This window comes from Coenobita brevimanus, chromosome 33 (assembly GCF_032717465.1).
Source record: "Coenobita brevimanus isolate Jiangsu-jjx chromosome 33, ASM3271746v2, whole genome shotgun sequence".
In the NCBI taxonomy this organism is placed as follows: domain Eukaryota; kingdom Metazoa; phylum Arthropoda; class Malacostraca; order Decapoda; family Coenobitidae; genus Coenobita; species Coenobita brevimanus.
In genome coordinates, this window is record NC_136986.1 from 24,843,959 (window position 1) to 24,863,193 (window position 19,235).

The following is a 19,235-nucleotide window of genomic DNA, read 5'->3' on the forward strand; positions in this document are numbered from 1 at the left end:
AGATTCACTCTCAACGCTAGTATACAGGACGAGAAAGTGAATACTACGTATTTTACTGAAAGAGAAACTGAATCCCTACAGTGACAATAAACTACTATTACTGAAGGAAACTTATGGATAAAGACTGTAGATATATATAAGTGTTATATAGTAACAGAAATATAAACTGTCAGCATTTTTATAAATAATAAATGACAGAACACCAGCGGCGAAAGATGTCAAGTGGGAAGGTCATACGTCCTCGTAATTTTCATTGCTTTCACAGTGTTTTTTTTTTTTTGGAGTATGGATTCCAAACTATTTGAGAATCATAGAATAGTGTTTCTAGTGATACTATCAGGCTGTGGTAATCATATTACGGTTTGTTGGGAAGTGTAAAGTGGAGATTTCGTTACCCAAATTCAGAGGTCTCCACAAGTCCTACGGTACTCGACGAAGGCTCAACAAACATCCCAGGAGAAAGCTGAAGGTATGTGTCACAAGCGTATGTAATTCTAATATTCTAGGAATAATAACTGATTTTTGGCAAATATTTTTAGAGAGTCTGTCGGAGCCCGAATATGCCCCCCGGGACATGCTAGACAGAGCAAAACAAGCCCGCGGTTAAGGGGTTAAACCAAGGCTTTCTTGCATTAGTCAAAGGATATGGGAAAGAAATGTATGCTTCCATGCCCGAGACAATAACCTCCGTAATGCGCAAGGCACACTCAGATGGCTTCCAGCCATGGAAGCAATAATCGTTCCAGGGAAAATCAAATAAGTACTGCCTGAGGGCCTCCCAATCAGCAGCCCTAAAGTGCCACAGACAACGTTCCTTTGGAGGGTCCATGGGCCGTACTGGAGGGATAGGACAGGTTAAGGTAACAAGGTTATGATTGGAGGAGCCCAACTGAGAAAAAAGATTAACAGTGCAAGCAGAAGGATTAGTTGTCAGGAAGAGCTCAAGTATATTGGAGCCCTCTCCGATGCAGTCAGGGATACGGGTAGGGTGCTGTACAAGCTGCTCTAGGTTATTAAGGATTGAAAAGATGAAGGGTTGTTCTCCAGGTGCTTAAAATTCGGGAATCTGCTATATCCGACTCCTCTGAAGAAACTTCAGCCCTGGCAGAACATTTTTACAATATTTTTCGTTCAGATCCCTCCAAGCCATTTAGCTTATTCCGGTGTCAACAGGAAAGGTGAGGTATTTTATTTATGTGTACTAAATCGGAACCTTATTTTTTTTTTTTTTTTTTTTGCCATCTGCGAACTCAGGGCTACTCTCCAGCAGTGTAATGACTGCTCTTGCACCTAATGACATTCCATATGCTATGATTTACCATTTTGTCGTACGATTCTTTGTTTTTATTGATAATTTATAAGAGGATAAGGGATGAAGATGAAGTATTCACTGACTGGGGGATTGGTCTAGTTTTTCCATTTCCTAAGCCACTTAAAAACTACATTTTTGATGAGTCTAACTATAGTCCCATTTGTTTGACTCCTGTATGCTAACTGTTAGAGAAGATGGTTAGTGGGAGGCTAGTTCAGTAACTAAAGAAGATGTTTCTTCTCTCTGTCACATAGAGGGTTTCATTGGACGAGATGTACATTGGACTACCTCATAGGATGTGAGTCAGCGGTCTGTGAGGCTTTTGCATCTGGACATCGTCTTGCAGCTTTGTTCCTTGACCTGGAAAAGGCATACGATATGGCATGGCACCATTAATTAACTTCACAGTTTGGGGCTGCATAGCCATCTGCCATTGTTCTTTAGTGACTTCTAGTTGAACCTCAGGTTTCAGGTCCATGTGCTTTCCTCACTCTGTCCTACGAGTTCAAGCGGAAGGTGTTCCACAGAGGAGTGTGTTAAGTGTTCCTTTACTTGCTGTTGCCATCAATGACATAGTTGATTCCCTGCCATAGAGGGTGTCTTCTTCCTTTTATGTGGATGACCTAGTGATATGGTTTGCTGGTTCCTAGTTGTTTGCCATTGAAAGGAGGATGCAGGTGGTGCTGGAAAGGGTCGCCAGCTGGGCACACTGGAGAAATTTCCGTTCTTCTTCAAGCATGGGGGTGGCAATCCACTTTTATAGATTAAAGGGGCTGGCACTTGCCACAGTACATGGAGAAGACTAAGTTTCTTGGTGTAACGTTTGACTGTTGTCGGAAATTTAGGAATAATTCCTCCCATTTTCTATTTTAGTTGGTGATGGGCAGTCGTATTTTGGAAGTATAATGTATTATACGTAACCTAGGGTGATGGGTATATAGGATTACGTATATTTATACTATGGTTCATAATTTAGTCTTTTTCCCACCCAAGGATGGAATGTGCACATATGCATTTTTAGTTATTTGATTGGTGGATCGCCTCTGTTCTTCTCTCCAGAGGTCTAAGTTTTAGTCTCGGCTAGGCCTCGGTCAATTACGAGTCTCGAGACCTCAGTTGCTCGGGCTCTCGCCCACGCTCTCAGTCCTAATTCATTGAGTCTTAGTCTCAGATGATCTCGAGTGGAGTCAGGGGCAGTCCCAGTCATGCCTTAGTCACGCTTGGAAGTAGTCTAACCACTCTCGTGGTATTGAGAGAGAATTCGGTTGGGACAGACTGGACTGATTAATTAATTTACGACAGTGCTTCCTCCTAGATGGGAATGAACATTATCAATTCACTTTAATTTATAAATAGTGTAAATAGTAATGCTTACGTAAAAAGTACGTATTTGGTCCAGGCCGTAACCTCCAGTAATCCGCCAAGCACTAGCAACAAGCAACATCTTCAACAACTCCGACCATATGGCAACAACCTACAAGCCTCTCCATTGCTACTCTTAAGCTAAGTAACTAAATGACCCTTAGTGGCGAAAGACTGGGCGAATAATATTTCACCAGGGTTTCCAGCTTTTATTTGAGGATCCTTAAATAATTTAAGATCGTTTAGTTGCTTAGTAGGGAACACAACCTACACGTCATTACGATCCAGGTGAGTCCTGGGAGTAAGACATATATATCCAGACAAATTATGTAGTGTTGTAGGCCTATTTTTGTCTTGTTTAGTGCAAGTGATTAGCCAGTTAAATATTTACGACACTACCGGGGGTATATTCTAAATTTTTCTAATTTTTCCCCCACAAAGTGGTCCTTCGAACCGGATTGTTAACACTCCAACATGGCGACTGCTCTGGAATTAAATTATTATCGGGTGACTTATATAGGCCACTCTCTGGTCACCTGTGACACCTTGATGTCTGTGCCTTCACCATGGCCCTTGGTGACCATGGAGATGATCAGAGTAGGGGGTGCCAGAGCAGACAAGTTTTTTGAGTACGAGGAATTTGCAGAAGTACTTAGACCTGGCTATAATTTGGTTATAGTCATGTTGGGGGGAAACGATATTAATGAGTCAACTGACGTGCAGGACTTAGTGGCTACACTATTACAAATTCATGAGGCTATAGAAGATGCAGGTGTTAAATGTGTGATGTGCACTGTAGAAAAGAGGGAATATCCACATAATCATCCTCGATATGTGGATCCCATTGTTTACAATAAGATCATGAATGCGGTTAATAAGAAAATAAGCAAGGAACTAAAAGGGAAAATTATTTTGCTTGGTGGTAAGACCTATCCTCTGGAGGTACGAGTCATGGACCAAATTCACCCTACTTGGGAAGGAAGAAGTAGAATTTGGGCCAAGGTGCGAGGGGCTATTAAATTTCATTATGATCAGTGGGTTGCTAACACAAACTAAATATGGATTAATTTTGTAGTAACCCCTAGAAGGCTTTAATTTGTAATCTAAATTTAATTGTACTATTAATTTAGTTGTTCAGATGTATGTATCATTCTTAGTATTGCTGTTTGATGCTGAATTCTTCTATGTACATTTAGTTAATTTAATTCTAGTGGTTTCATTGCCGTAGGCTACATTTAGTGATTCTATTAATTTTGATTTTCAGACTTGGTTCAATATGTCCTTGTCAAGGAGGATTGCAGGCCATAAGGCCTATGTCACCACTCTCAGTGGTAAAGTAAATGATGAATTCCAATCCTCTGACAAAGACTATACTAAACTTAAGGCCTGGAGCCAGCAATTACAGAACCAGCTGACTGTCATGGGAACACTTTATGATTCTTTATTGGAAGCCACAAAGGACGATGATGAATTTAATGAAATTTTTATAGCTAAGACTAACGAAGAGAGAATTTGCCTACTAATAGCTCAAATTAATGCCTCTCTGAAAAGTGAGTCTACCCATTTAACTTGTCCAAGGGCTGAGTCGAAGCTGCCCACACTTAAACTACCCGAGTTTGATGGCACTTCGGCTAATTGGAATTCCTTCTGGGATCAATTTGTTGCCAGTATTGATTCCAGAAAAGATCTTAGTCCAGTAGACAAATTAAATTATTTAAGAGGAGTGTTAAAAGGTGACGTGAAGAAACTCATCGATGGTTTCAGTATAGAAAGTGATGGATATAGCAGTGCAGTGCAGCTACTTAAGGCAACTTTTGATAATCCTAAGAGAAAACAGCACGAACTTGCAATGCGACTGCTACACCTTAAAACTCCTATTCATACTTGTAATTCCTTGGCCGAATTTAGGGCTAATCTAGAATGCACCCTTAGGAAATTGGAAAAAATGGGGTGTGATTTAAGTAGTTCCAGTTGGCTTATCTCTCCACTAGTAATGAAAAAGTTACCCAGTAAAACTATTGAGAGAATCCAGCATGTAACAAATGAAGATTATCCCCAGCTACAGGAAATTAGGGACTCATTATTAGAAGTTATTCATCATTTAGAGTCCAAAGGGCCTGAAGCTAAATCAGATTCCAGTACTAAAGGTGCTTTAACTAAAGAGAAGCCTGATGAAGTCAAATTATCTCCTAAATCAATTCCTAAGATTTACCACACTTCAGAACAAGTATCTTCACCCACATCCCCCAAGAATGCTCAGTCACAAACCTCTGCATCGGCTAGTCAGCAGCCAGCTCAGCAGCTGAAGTGTATTTTGTGTGATGGAGCACATCTGTCCAAGAGATGTGAGGCGTATTCAGGTCGTTCTACTCGTGTAGAAAGACTCGAACAGATAGGACGGTGTGGTAGATGTACTTGTAGGCACAAGACTGATCAATGTAACTTCAATTTGAAAAGATGTGACCTTTGTAAAAAGGGGTTTCATCACAATGTCTTGTGTGATAAGCTGAATACACTTAATTCACAAATTTGCTCAGTCACTCCAACAAATCAACATACCATCTCAACTGCTTTACCGGTTGGAGCTGTTCATATTATTAAGAATAAATCTCAAATTAAAGCAAAAGTTCTTTATGACCAAGGATCACAGAGGACATTCATTTCTCAGGACCTAGTAAACAAGCTTAAATTAAAGCCTAGTGGTACGATTAATTTACAGCTGTCCGGCTTCATTAGTGAAGATCAGAGAAGAGAATATCAGCTAGTTAAGATTACTGTTAAAGCTGGCAGGAAGTACACTAGACTAGAGGCTGTGTTTAGAGACACATTACCTAACAACATAAGAACAGATGGTCTAGAGAAGTGTTTGACCTATTTGAAAGATCAACAAATTAAAGTATCTGATCCTGGTTTGACTGATCACATAGATAAAATAGATCTCCTTATTGGTTCTGATTTCTATTCTAAATTAGTTTATGGTCTCATTAAATTCAAGGGCATAAATTTCCTAAAAGTACAAGGAAGATTAGTTGTATATGGCAATATTCCTGACAAGTTTGTAAGTACAAGGAAAGCAATTCAGGTTGCTATGGTAACGAACATATGCTTGCAGCCCTCACTAAATTCAGAAGAGCCTGACATTTCCAATTTGTGGAAAATGGATAGCATTGGCATTAAACCTGAACAGGTAACTCACGAAGAAGCTTTTGTGCTTGAAAATTATAAAAAGACTGTTCAATACTATGATGACCAATATTGGGTAAAACTTCCTTGGAAAGTCAATCGACCTAGTTTGCCCACAAATTATAAATTAGCTCTTAATCGCCTAAATTCAAATTTAAAGAGACTTAAAGGTGAAGGAGATTTACTAGATAAATATGATCAGTTAATCAAGAGTCATTTAGAAAAGGGGTTTATCGAGGAAGTTAAGCAGGCACAGGTTGGACAAAATACTCATTATATTCCTCATTTGGCAGTAATGAGAGACAGTAAGACTGCACCTGTGCGAATAGTATTTGATTGTAGTGCCAAATTAGGCTCCCACACTAACAGCTTGAACGATTGTTTGTACACTGGTCCAACTCTAACCAAAAATCTATTAGATGTGCTGCTAAAATTCAGAACTAACGAATATGCCTTTACAGCAGACATCAGCAAAGCTTCTTTACGGATAGGACTTCAAGAAGAAGACAGGGATTTCACCAGATTTTTGTGGCCAAGTAATCCTCATGATGATAACAGTTCTCTGGTAACTTACAGATTTAAATCAGTCCTTTTTGGAGCCACTAGCTCGCCCTTCTTGTTGCAAATGATGCTAAATTATCACTTAGAGCAGCAAAAAGAAAAAATAGAAGTGGCTAACCAAATTAAAGATTCGCTATATATGGACAATCTTCAGGGGACTGTAAATACTGAGGAGGATCTAAAGAAATTTCATCTGATACCCAACAAGATTATGCAAGAGGCTAACATGCCATTGCAGGAGTGGACATCTAACTCCACTGAAATAAATTCTGATTCTGAAGTCTGTAATAAAATATTAGGATTGTGGTGGGATCCAGACATTGATGTCCTTAATGTAAAAAATGTAGAGTGGGATACAGTTGATAGCAAAAGATCTTTATTAAGTAACATTAGTAAAATTTTTGATCCCCTAGGACTAACTTCTCCCCTAACTATTCCTTTAAAAATTCTAATTCAACAAACATGGACCAGAAAACTAGGCTGGGATGACCCTTTACCTACGGACTTGCTGGAGAGTTGGGAAACCCTCTCAAAAGAATGCAACAACCTAGCAAGTGTTAAATTTCCGAGAATGGTGGGAAAAGAAGGTTCTTCCTATGATTTACATCTGTTTTGTGATGCTTCACCCAAGGCTTATGGAGTAGTTTCTTACATTAGTAATTATGAGGATGTTCCTATAATTTTATCTTCTAAGGCAAGAGTAGCTCCTCTAAAAGGTAAAACTTTACCTCAGTTAGAACTAACAGCCATGTCTGTAGCAGTCCATTTTGGGGTGTATATCAGGAAGACCTTAAGTAATATAAAGATTAATACCACCTATATATGGTCAGACAGTGAAGTAGCCCTTCAATGGGTAGTGAACAATAAAAGTAACATCTTGTATGTCAAAAATCGAGTACAGGATATGAGAGATGCTGATCCTGACTGTTATTTTCTCCATCTCACAACTAAAGATAACCCAGCTGATTTGTTAACTAGAGGCCTAACTTACGATAAATTTATAAATAGTGACTCCTGGTTTCATGGTCCGAAATGGTTGAATAATAAAGATCTTTGACCAGAACAGAAATTTAAGACGAAGATGGAGCCTAATGCGCTGACTGTCCTAGAAGTTCAGGAAAAAGAACTTGAACCCTTGTTTGATCCGGAAAGAGCTGGTAGTTGGAAGAAGTTAATAAAGATCACCAGTTTGGTTTTCCAATTTTTGCAAAAGATTAGGGGGAACAAAACTCTAAACCTAATGAAACCCCAACAATATTGGTTGCTATACTTACAGAAGAGTAGCTTCCCCGAAGTTTACCAATATTTTCAGAAACCACTTGTAACAAGGATGCCAGATTTGGTTAAGAGTTTAAACTTATTTGAGCACAATGATTTGATCAGATGTAGTGGCAGGCTGGACCAAGCTGGTCTCCCCTTTCACACTAAATTTCCACTGTTCTTGCCTAGACAGCAACATTTGACGAAATTATTGGTCCTATATGCTCATGAAACCACTTTGCATGGTGGTGTTTCTGATACATTGTGCAAATTGCGAGAAAACTTCTGGATCCCTAAAGGCTGACATGTTGTGAAATCTACAATTAAATCCTGCTATACATGTAAGAGGTTAGAAGGACGACCGTATCATTATCCTTCACCACCACCCTTACCTAAAGAGCGGGTGGAAGAAGCTAGACCCTTTGAAATAATCGGTTTAGATTATACAGGCTATATGGAAGTCTTGAAACCAGACACCCTACAAGAGCAAAAGGTGTATGTGGTACTGTTTACTTGCGCTGTCACCAGGGCAGTTCACTTGGAGTTGTTCACAAATTTAACTGCCGAAACTTTTTTGAATGCTTTTAGGAGATTTGTGTCGAGAAGATCTTGCCCGAAATTAATTATCAGTGACAACACTTCTAATTTTAAATTAGGATCCGAACTTCTACATCAGGTCCTGCAGAGTGCGGAAGTCCAAGATGAATTCACCAGCAGAGAATGTGAGTGGAAATTCATACCGCCGAGAGCTCCATGGTTCGGTGGTTTCTATGAGAGACTAATAGGCATAGTAAAAGGGTGTCTTAACCTGCCCCATCCCGTCGACGTATGGGTACGTTGCAACAACTTGCATTTGCCAGTCCCGGCGACGTACCAGTACGTCGTGCAATTGCAAGGTCCCTAATTTGCACAATTTTCAATTTTCCCACGTGATTTTTCGTATGTACACACGGGACACCTTCCTCTATTCCTCTACAAGATGCCAAGCAGGGACAATGCCTTACATCGCATAACCTACCCCCTCCCCCCCTCACGCCATTGTCTTGGCAAAGGACCTGTTACCAGTGACCTGGCTAATAAAGATATTCAGGACCAGAGTGATTCCCCAATCAATGACAATGTGGAGGACAAATGTTTACATAGCATTAGAAGAAGAAACAGTCAGAAATAATGATCAGGTAATGTGGCAAAAAAAGGTCAGGTATGGTGATTAGTTAGTGAGTGAAACAATGCTTATAATGCCTTTATTACTGCTTGAAAACCAATATACTCTCATACTACATATACATTTGTACCAAGTAAATAAATAAATACTGTTTTTGAGTGGATAAAATAGTTACCATCCCATAGAACTCGTTTTCTTTGGTGCCAGCATGTTAGAAATCCCAGTCAGGTAAGGAGGAACTCCTACCTGGATTGGGTATTTTAAACCTCAGGTGAGCGATTTCTCTATGAATTTTCGATGTTTCTCACCAAAAGCGAAGGTTTTAGCCAAAAAAAAAATTTTTGAAAATACCTCGGGACTGGGGGACGTCAGAGGTGCGGAAAACCTCGGGACATGACGGGTTAAAAAGGTATTATTCAGAAAACCAGTAAACATGGATGATTTACACACTATAATTACGGAAGTGGAATGCCGTGTTAACAACCGCCCCTTAACGTATGTCCTTAACAGCCTCGATGAGCCAGAAGCCCTCACTCCTTCTCATTTATGGATATCGATTGGACTCCTTGCCTGCAATAACTATGGCACCCTATGATTTGGATCCCTCTTACGTTGAAGCTGATAAATTGAACACTAAGTACCATCAGTTATCCAAATTGATTAACAAATGGCAGGATTCATGGAAAACTCGATATTTGTCATCCCTTCTCGATAGACATGTACGCCAAAAGTCGGCTAATGAAATGGATGTTGATATTAAGGAGGCGAATGTAGTGTTAATTCACACTGATAAGTCAAGGAATAGTTGGCCATTGGGGAAAGTTATTGAATGCTATCCGGATAAGCAAGGGATAGTTCGTACAGTGAAGTTAAAGACGGCCCAAGGCCTTGTACTCATGACTATCAATAAATTATATCCATTAGAAACAGCCATGAGTTCCCGTCCGGAGGTGCTTAATACAGCACTCGGGGACGTTACTCATGGCCGTAGGGATACAGATGCGGGAAGCTCAGATAGACCACAGCGGGGAGCCGCACAACAGTTCCGAGCTCACCTGGGGGAGTTAATTAAACGGGGTGATGTTAGATTTTTTGGCCCCCAGGATGTCGGAAATTTAGGAATAATTCCTCCCATTTTCTATTTTAGTTGGTGATGGGCAGTCGTATTTTGGAAGTATAATGTATTATACGTAACCCAGGGTGATGGGTATATAGGATTACGTATATTTATACTATGGTTCATAATTTAGTCTTTTTCCCAGTCATGGATGGAATGTGCACATATGCATTTTTAGTTATTTGATTGGTGGATCGCCTCTGTTCTTCTCTCCAGAGGTCTAAGTTTTAGTCTCGGCTAGGCCTCGGTCAATTACGAGTCTCGAGACCTCAGTTGCTCGGGCTCTCGCCCACGCTCTCAGTCCTAATTCATTGAGTCTTAGTCTCAGATGATCTCGAGTGGAGTCAGGGGCAGTCCCAGTCATGCCTTAGTCACGCTTGGAAGCAGTCTAACCAGTCTCGTGGTATTGAGAGAGAATTCGGTTGGGACAGACTGGACTGATTAATTAATTTACGACAGTGCTTCCTCCTAGATGGGAATGAACATTATCAATTCACTTTAATTTATAAATAGTGTAAATAGTAATGCTTACGTAAAAAGTTCGTATTTGGTCCAGGCCGTAACCTCCAGTAATCCGCCAAGCACTAGCAACAAGCAACATCTTCAACAACTCCGACCATATGGCAACAACCTACAAGCCTCTCCATTGCTACTCTTAAGCTAAGTAACTAAATGACCCTTAGTGGCGAAAGACTGGGCGAATAATATTTCACCAGGGTTTCCAGCTTTTATTTGAGGATCCTTAAATAGATCGTTTAGTTGCTTAGTAAGGAACACAACCTACACGTCATTACGATCCAGGTGAGTCCTGGGAGTAAGACATATATATCCGGACAAATTATGTAGTGTTGTAGGCCTATTTTTGTCTTGTTTAGTGCAAGTGATTAGCCAGTTAAATATTTACGACACTACCGGGGGTATATTCTAAATTTTTCTAATTTTTCCCCCACAACTGTCAGGTTACTTGAGTTTTACCTTTGAAACTTCTCTGAGTGTCATGTAAGTAAGCAATGAATTTGTCGAAGGTACTGTCTCTATATCTCACACCTCGTGGAGTGCTGATCAGAGTAACTCCTTCGCTTGTATCAAGCCTTAGGTGGATCTTAACTTGCCTATGAATGCGAGGTCTACGCCTCCTCTACTGTTCTGCAACTTAGTGTCCTTAGTCCTTAGCATCATGCAATTTTGTGTCTTGCCACTGGTGCTTTCAGATCCTACCCGATTCCTAGCTTGTGGAGGCTGATGTGCCTTCCTTTTATCTACCACACCAGTCGCTAATCATTCATTGCTGGAATCTCATAAGATATATTCCAGAGTCATTTATTGCTGTTTGTGTATCACGGCAGTCATTATTTCAGTATCACGTTTCTCATCCTCGCACTCCACATTCCTTTGGGTACAGGGTCAGGCAGATTATGGGGGATTTAGGTCTCTCTACATAGCCTGTCTGCCCTGCTCGGCAACTAAGAATAGCACCGTGATACCTTCCCGAAGTGCAGGTGTGCAGGCATTTTTAGGATACTAAATCTTCTTACTCTTCTCTGGTGCTTCATCAGTCATCAGGTATTTTTGGAACATTCGTCCATTCACAGAGGCACCCCCTCCCTGTATATAAAGATGGTTCAAAGTCACACACACTAATTGTTTCTCATCCTTGCACTCCACATTCCTTTGCGTTCTGGGTCAGGCCGGTTATGGGAGATTTAGGTTTCTCTTCAGTGCATCTGCCCTGTCTCCTCCCCAAAATCGCCCCATGGCGCCCTTCTGAGGTGCAAGTGTGCATGGATTCTGAGGTTACAAAGTCTTATGCCTCTTCTTGGGCTCTCCATCAGCTATTTAGGAGCATTCGTCAGTTCACAGAGAAACCGTCCTTGTATACACAGATTGTTCAGCGTAAAAAACTGGTGTCGGGTATGGGGTGAATTTCGCAGATTTTGTAAGGGTTGGAATTCCTCTAAATTCCACTATTTTATCATTAGAATTTAATTCAGCTCATCCCCTGTCCTTGCCTTTCTCGAGTAAGGCAAGGGTTCATGCGCATATCAGTGTGGACTACAATGAGATGGAAGATACGTTTGGAAAATCTGCTTCTTCTTGATGACCCCTGGCAACTACCCCTTTCCTGCTTCCAGTATGACACCATACTTGAGTTATGATTCTTATTTGCTGGCAGAGCCTGTGGGATGCTGTTGTTGATAATAAATTAAGGGATGTTATTCAGAGGGTAGTAGTGCCAAAGGTTCTCCCGTCCATGTCTTAGCAATTGGAGGTGGCTGTTGCCCAGCTACGCATTGGGCACTCATGGCTTAGTCATAAGTCCCTAATGTGTGGTGGGACTCAACCGTATTGTGATTGCTTTGTTCCACTTACTGTCCGTCCTATGTCCGAGTCTGGGGACCTGCGTTGGATGTTTCTCCTTAGGCATAGCAGGACAGATATTGCCTACTCTCTGTCCTTCATACTTGGAGAAGCCTCTGGCCATCTGATTGATGTTTTTTCCTAAGGAAGTGAACTTCTTACACTTTTTATTGTTGGCTTATGATTTACTTACCTTGTTGCCATTTTTTATCCTTGTTTGAGGTATCGATTTTGTTTTAGTACACAGGATTTAACGTTTATTCGGCATCATATAATGGAGCTGTTGCAGCGCCACAATTTTCATTTTCAATTATTCAGTTCAATTCTCTTGTCATCTACAGAAAATCTTTATTCATCTCAGGATATATCTCACCGAAGACTTCGAATTAGTGATAACTAGTTCACTACTAAGGATTTATCTGCACATGGATAAAAGTGCTTGGAAGTTGCAAAAATAAAATGTGTAAGACATCATCCTTGTGAAATAAATAACTTCTTTATTACAAAATTATCTGTAAAAAATTGCTATCTGCAATCATTGTTAGTCAGATAAGGAGTGATTTCGTGTAAAAAACATATAAAGCCAAAAGATTAAGTTCTCTTACCCACCTGCGATATAATCCTTAGACATTTATCAATCTGAGCTGTGTAGGGGGCATCATGAGGCACTGGCCAGGCTAACGAAGCCTGTAGCAGCTTTTCCTTGCCTATATACAAGGTGGAAGTGCCATCTAGTTTAGCAAAGTTCCGGGATATTATCAGCTGCAGGTTCAGAGGGGAACTAATATAAGCACTCCTGAAATAAACACAGAAATAATATAGTGTAATAATTCACCCACAAATAGCATGAGGTAGGATAAATAAGGACGGAATATTTAATACTTCGAGAATAATGAACAGCATGCCCAAACGAATGGGCCACATAATCATTCGTACATCATTCAGTCCTCTGGAATCCCGGCGGGACGTCACATGCCAAACCATCTACACTTTTTTTCCATCAAATTCAACTGCCAAACTGCTTTTCAACTGGCTGTTAATATAAAATCGTTCCACTTAAAATTGTTCCACGTACAATACAGACAAGATACGTAAAATCCATCCTAGACAATTTACGAACCAACAAAGCTCCAGGCCCAGATCGAATTCCTCCCTAGAACTTGCTTATGTTCTAGCTAAATTATTCAGGCTATGCTTACGTACTTCTTCATTCCCTAATTCTTGGAAAGACGCCAATATCTACCCAGTTCTGAAGAAAGGAAGTTCCTCTGACCCCTCTGATTACAGACAAATATCTATCACATCTTCTCTTGGTAAAGTACTTGAAATTGGAATGAATGAGCACATAATTAACATACTGAATTAAAAAACTTAGTAAGTATAGGCAGTATGGTTTTCACCACGAAAGATCCATTAGTGATATACTCAATCTCTTGACTCACACCATCCACCAATCAGTTGACCAGCATGGAAACTGATGCAGTAGCCTTTGACATTTCTAAAGGTTTTGACAGAGTGTGTCACTATTCCCTGCTATCTAAATTTCCTTGCGATGGACTAACACCTTTTGCTCCTCTGATTTCCTCATATCTCAGCAGCAGAAATATAAAAGAAGATGTATGTTCAAATATCCCCCAGTGACCGATGGCGTGCCACAAGGATTAGTTCTGGCTTGAACCCAATTCTTAATTCATATTAATAATCTCTTATCTGTCACTCATAATCAGTTCATTCATATGCAGATGACTCAACACTTCACAGTTCATTCACGCTTTAACAGCCATTCACATAGTTTAATATCTGTAACTCACAACTCAGTACAGCCATCTCCATAAATCAAATCTTATCTAGGATCACTGAAGGGGGACAAAAAACCTTGTCTCATATAATGGTAGTAAAACCAAATATATGTAGTTTACTAATAGCCAGATATTGCCAAATTCCGATATTATCTTGAAAGCTACTAATATTCCTATCTCCAAAAGTACTGAAATTCTCGGTGTTTCACTTAACAATGCCCCCAGCTGGACCTCTCAGGTCAGATCATTTCCTAAAACTTCCTCAGAGAAACTTGGATTATTGTACAGAGTTTGTTGCTTCTTCACTGATGTGCAGTTAGCTATAGTTTATAAGAGTCATGTGCGCTCTCAGCCTGAATATTGCTCACCCTTGTTGAATGGATGGGGACAGGTTTAGCGTTGTCATATCTGGACAGTCAAAATACCGGACACCCCCACTGAAAGCCATGCTCCCCCCCCCACAACAGAAGTTTAATATGGACTTTTGGCATTATGAAATCCTTATATATATATATATATATATATATATATATATATATATATATATATATATATATATATATATATATATATATATATATATATATATATATATATATATATATATATATATATATATATATATATATATATATATATATATATATATATATATATATATATCAGTGCTACCATGCTGCATCCATCCATCCATCCATCCATGATCCATCATCCTGACATTTACGATGAGGGTAACCAGCCTCACTCATCTCTGAGTGGAATTACCAACCCTTGGATATACACCTGCACAAGCTCAGTCTGACTAGACCGCCTTCTTTAATCATTTTTACATTACACTGGAAAACAGGCAAAGTACAGGACTGGCAAGATTATGACTGTAATATGCAACAATGCCTTAGATGCAGATCATAAGAAGAACAAATGCTACAGTGTAAACATGAAAATTAAGCCATTAATTGTGTGCAATTATCATTTATTTTACGGCTATAAAAGCACTAACTAAATATATATATATATATATATATATATATATATATATATATATATATATATATATATATATATATATATAAACTCATGACTGAACAAGAGGAAAAGGCAAGACATTTTAGCCAGCTGCTAGCACTAAACCAGCCATGTTGGCATTACCAGCTGACGAAAACAATGAAAGTCTCTCTCTCTCTCTCTCTCTCTCTCTCTCTCTCTCTCTCTCGTCATTACAGAGTTTAAGTTTTTCGAGAAATAGTGATGGAAGCTGACACTCCGGACGTTTGAAGAATTTTTAAAATTCCTCCCGGACGAAGATTTTGACACCTAAATGTAGGACATGTCCGGAAAAATCCGGACGTATGGCAACCCTTGACAGATTGCACTAAAGTAATTAGACAAAATTCAGAACAAAGGTGTTAGAATTAGTAGTAACCCTGATATTACAAATAAACTTCCTTCCCTACACGTAAGAAGGATAAATGTCTCCCTTCCATTATTTTACAGATACTTTTATGGCAAATGCTCAGACGAAGTTGCATCGATTGTGCCACCTCTCCATGCCTTCCTCTGTGCTTCATGGGCATCTGGTAGCGTTCATGACTAGAATGTCACACTGCCATATTGCAGAACCTCCGCCTATCAGAAATCATTTATTCCCTGAACTGCATCTCTTTGCAACTCGCTTTCCCAGAGTTGATTTCCCCCAAACTTCAACCTACAGCTGTTCAAGCACAACTGTTACAGATTTTTATGAATCGAGGTCATCAGTAATTTAGTGTATGGATTATTTTTAGTCATTCATTTTTCCTTCCTCTGTTCAGTTATTAAAAAAAAAAAAAAAAAAAAAAAAGTATCACTGCAAGTAAAACAAACTCACTTCATCTTCAGAGCTGCGTTGAGTCCGTCCATAACATCTCCCCCGACCATCATGCTCCCAAGCTCTCTATAGGCACTTGATTCAGAGTTTAAAAAGAACTTCTTGTATGAACCATCAAAAGATCTTACTGTCACTCTGCAACATGTACAAATAAAAATTGTTTCATTAGTATTACTACTGAGGCCCCTAGAATGGTGCAACACCAAAAGTTAACAACATCAAGATACATATAGTATTTTTTGGTTAACTTTAAAATTGGCCTAGAATTGCCATATTTACATCTCGAATGCTAAATTGTGACAATAAATTAAAACTAAGATATGATGCTAGTCACGAAGAAGTGCTGTGGAATAGAAGCAAGACGCAGTATTGTCTCATACTGCCACTGAGTATCGTGAAATAAGCTACAAATGGAAAAAAAAAAAAACAACAACAACCTGGGGCAAGTTCAACTGAAAGAGCTATAGTGTTTTTATCTGGGCTTTCTTTATACCGTTTATTACAGGACAGACATTGCATTTATCCTATTGTAGTATAGGAATAATAATAAAGTCATACATCTGTCTGAATACATAAGCAATGAAATGAATAATTTCCAAAGTGCTACTGGATGTGCGGATCCAGTCCATGTATTAAGGCTGAAAGTGGAGGAAGCATAACCGAAAGAATGTACGGCAGTGATGTCTCGGGAGAAGAATGCATGGGGATGTGAATAAGGTTACGAGAGCGGTGAGCACAAATGTAAAGAAAAAGAAAAGAAAAAAAGTAAAGCCGGAGATAAATACTTAGGAATGGAATATTTCAAGTATGGTTATTGTGGATGATGTATTACGTGGTACTTGAGAACATCATTTATTGGTTCTTTCAGTTTTGCCCTGCTTTTGAACAATCAGGTCTGAAAGTAACGTATCGGAGGACTTGAATAAAACACCAGCTGCTGGGTGAAAACTAACTCACCGTGTGATGTGTTGGTGAATGAGGGGAAAAATAGAACTGAGTTTAAGAACTCTGATGCAGTGACAGAGCAGAGATTAGTAACCAAAGGGCCCAGCATTAACTTACAATTCAATTTCATCCAGTACCTTTGCATCCACAAGTTTGTTCTTCGATATCTCACCTGTCAACTACTTTGACCAATTCTTCAACTGTCTCTGGTCTGGGTGGCAGCCTTGGGAGGGTGAGAGAAGCAATGAGGCTGGCGCGATATGCTGTGCCCACCACCACACCGAAGAACAACCAGGTGCCGACCAGGATGTGGTTGGATTGGCTGGTTGAGAGGCGTCCATACAGTCCCTGGCCCAACAGGGTGCCCACAGTCTCCAGCACCACCGACCCTGTACTCAGCAATCCATGCCGCGTTTGCCACGTTTTTCTCCTCGTAATCTGTAAAACATACATATACAATGGTATACGTATACAACGATATGAGTGCGTAACTGTTTCTTTATTGTGTCATAGGGGCGAGGAGTGATATTTCGGACAGTGGAGTGGTTTTGATAATACCAGCCATGAATGAAAGTGCACCTTCGCGCATCTGCTACCGTTAGGAAGACACAATTGTAACAAGGTCAATCGCACCATTTTCTTGCAGAGCTGCTTGGAATGTCTAGTTTCGTAAATCAATTTTGATCTTTTTCTTCTTTTCCAGATGTAATTTTTCGGCAACATATAGCACGCTCTAAAATAGTGAAAATGTCATGGAATAGTCAGATATTGGTTATAGTGTAGGTATGATGCATAATTCATTTTTTTAAGAGTTCATTTGATCAGGAATGGCTAAAGTTCTTTCTTCGTCGAAAAAGGCAGACGAAATTAAAACTGTATGAAAACAGAATTAATCAGCAATTCCATGCTATGGTTTCAAGGAATCAACAAGTGTAAAGTAGCCTTCCACTTACATGACTGGTGGCAGTAGTAGAGGCTCGGGGTGGAAATAACAATCTGAATCCATTCGTTACTCATCTATACCATAAACATATATTCCAGCAATGTGTTTAAGGATCTATCTATCTATACACCTAAGCTCCTTCCCCCAAGGAAAGGGAGGTAGCCGAGACAGGACGACACACTCCCCATTTACTCATCCATTCAAACACATTCATTCGCATCTTAGCCCCAAAGGGGAGAACGGACAGATCCTTACCGTACCACACCGCACAAGGGTCAACTGTGCAATGCAATCAGTGACATCCGCAGCAGGGCCCGACAGCAGAGCTGGTTTACCCCTACCGCTTCATAACAGACCCATCACCTTACCCGCACCCGACCTGACTAGCTGATCAGACCAAATGCGGGAGAATATCCCCTCACGGCTGCGTCATCATTTATTCATTCACAATTTCTCTCCATTTATTTTTGTCATGGACAACCACTCTTCCTTGCTCAACAGACATCCCTCTCACATCCAGCACTCTCTTCACACTGTCCACCCATCCTATTTGTGGTCTTCCTCTCAGCCTTACACCTCTCACATTAGATCTAGTAATTTTTTTCACCAATCGCTCACTATCCATTCTCTCCATATGACCAAACCATCGCAACACCCTCTGCTCAATTCAACCAGCCATCTCCCGAACAACTCCAGTTCTCCTTCGCACTTCATCATTTAGCACTCGATCCATATGCTTGACTCCACACATACTCCTCAGACACCTCGTTTCCATTACATTCAAACTTTTTCTCTCTGCTACACCCATATTCCATGTTTCAACCCCATATAACACAGTCGGTACCACAATACCCTCATACAGCCTTCTCTTTACATCCATTCTAAGCGAACGACATCTAAACACTTTTTTCATTCCTGCCAGCACCTTTCCTACTTCATTTATTCTAAACTTCACTTCTGCATCTATTCTTCCATCCAAAGCAACATGTGACCCTAGATATTTAAAATACTCTAACTCCTCAAGCAACTCGCCATTCAAAGCTATATTCATCCCCTTACCATCTACCAACCTCGTACACTTCATCACTTTACTCTTATTCTCATTTACTTTCATTTTCCTCCTTTCACACACCCTTCCAAACTCCTCTACCAACTGTCTGAATCTCTCCTCTGAATCAGCCACCAGTGCAGTATCATCTGCAAACAGCAGCTGCTTCAGATTCCACTCTCCACCATCAATATTCACCAGACTCAGACCTCCACCTAAAACTCTTGCATTCACCTCCCTTACAACACCATCCATGTAAATATTAAACAACCAAGGCGACATCACACATCCCTGTCGCAGCCCCACTCTCATGGG

At 40.0% G+C, this 19,235-nt stretch overlaps 1 protein-coding gene across 1 annotated transcript in view; it reads right to left on the reverse strand.

The window, feature by feature from the left end:
- LOC145395833 (ionotropic receptor 93a-like) overlaps positions 1-19,235 on the reverse strand; it is a 131,014-nt gene that overhangs the window by 37,673 nt on the left and 74,106 nt on the right. Inside the window, exons 8-10 of the mRNA XM_080269365.1 lie at positions 17,102-17,367; positions 15,985-16,119; positions 12,928-13,114 (exon numbers count right to left, since the gene is read on the reverse strand). Of these exons, the coding sequence (XP_080125491.1) occupies positions 12,928-13,114; positions 15,985-16,119; positions 17,102-17,367 (588 nt within the window). The remainder of the gene's footprint in view (positions 1-12,927; positions 13,115-15,984; positions 16,120-17,101; positions 17,368-19,235) is intronic.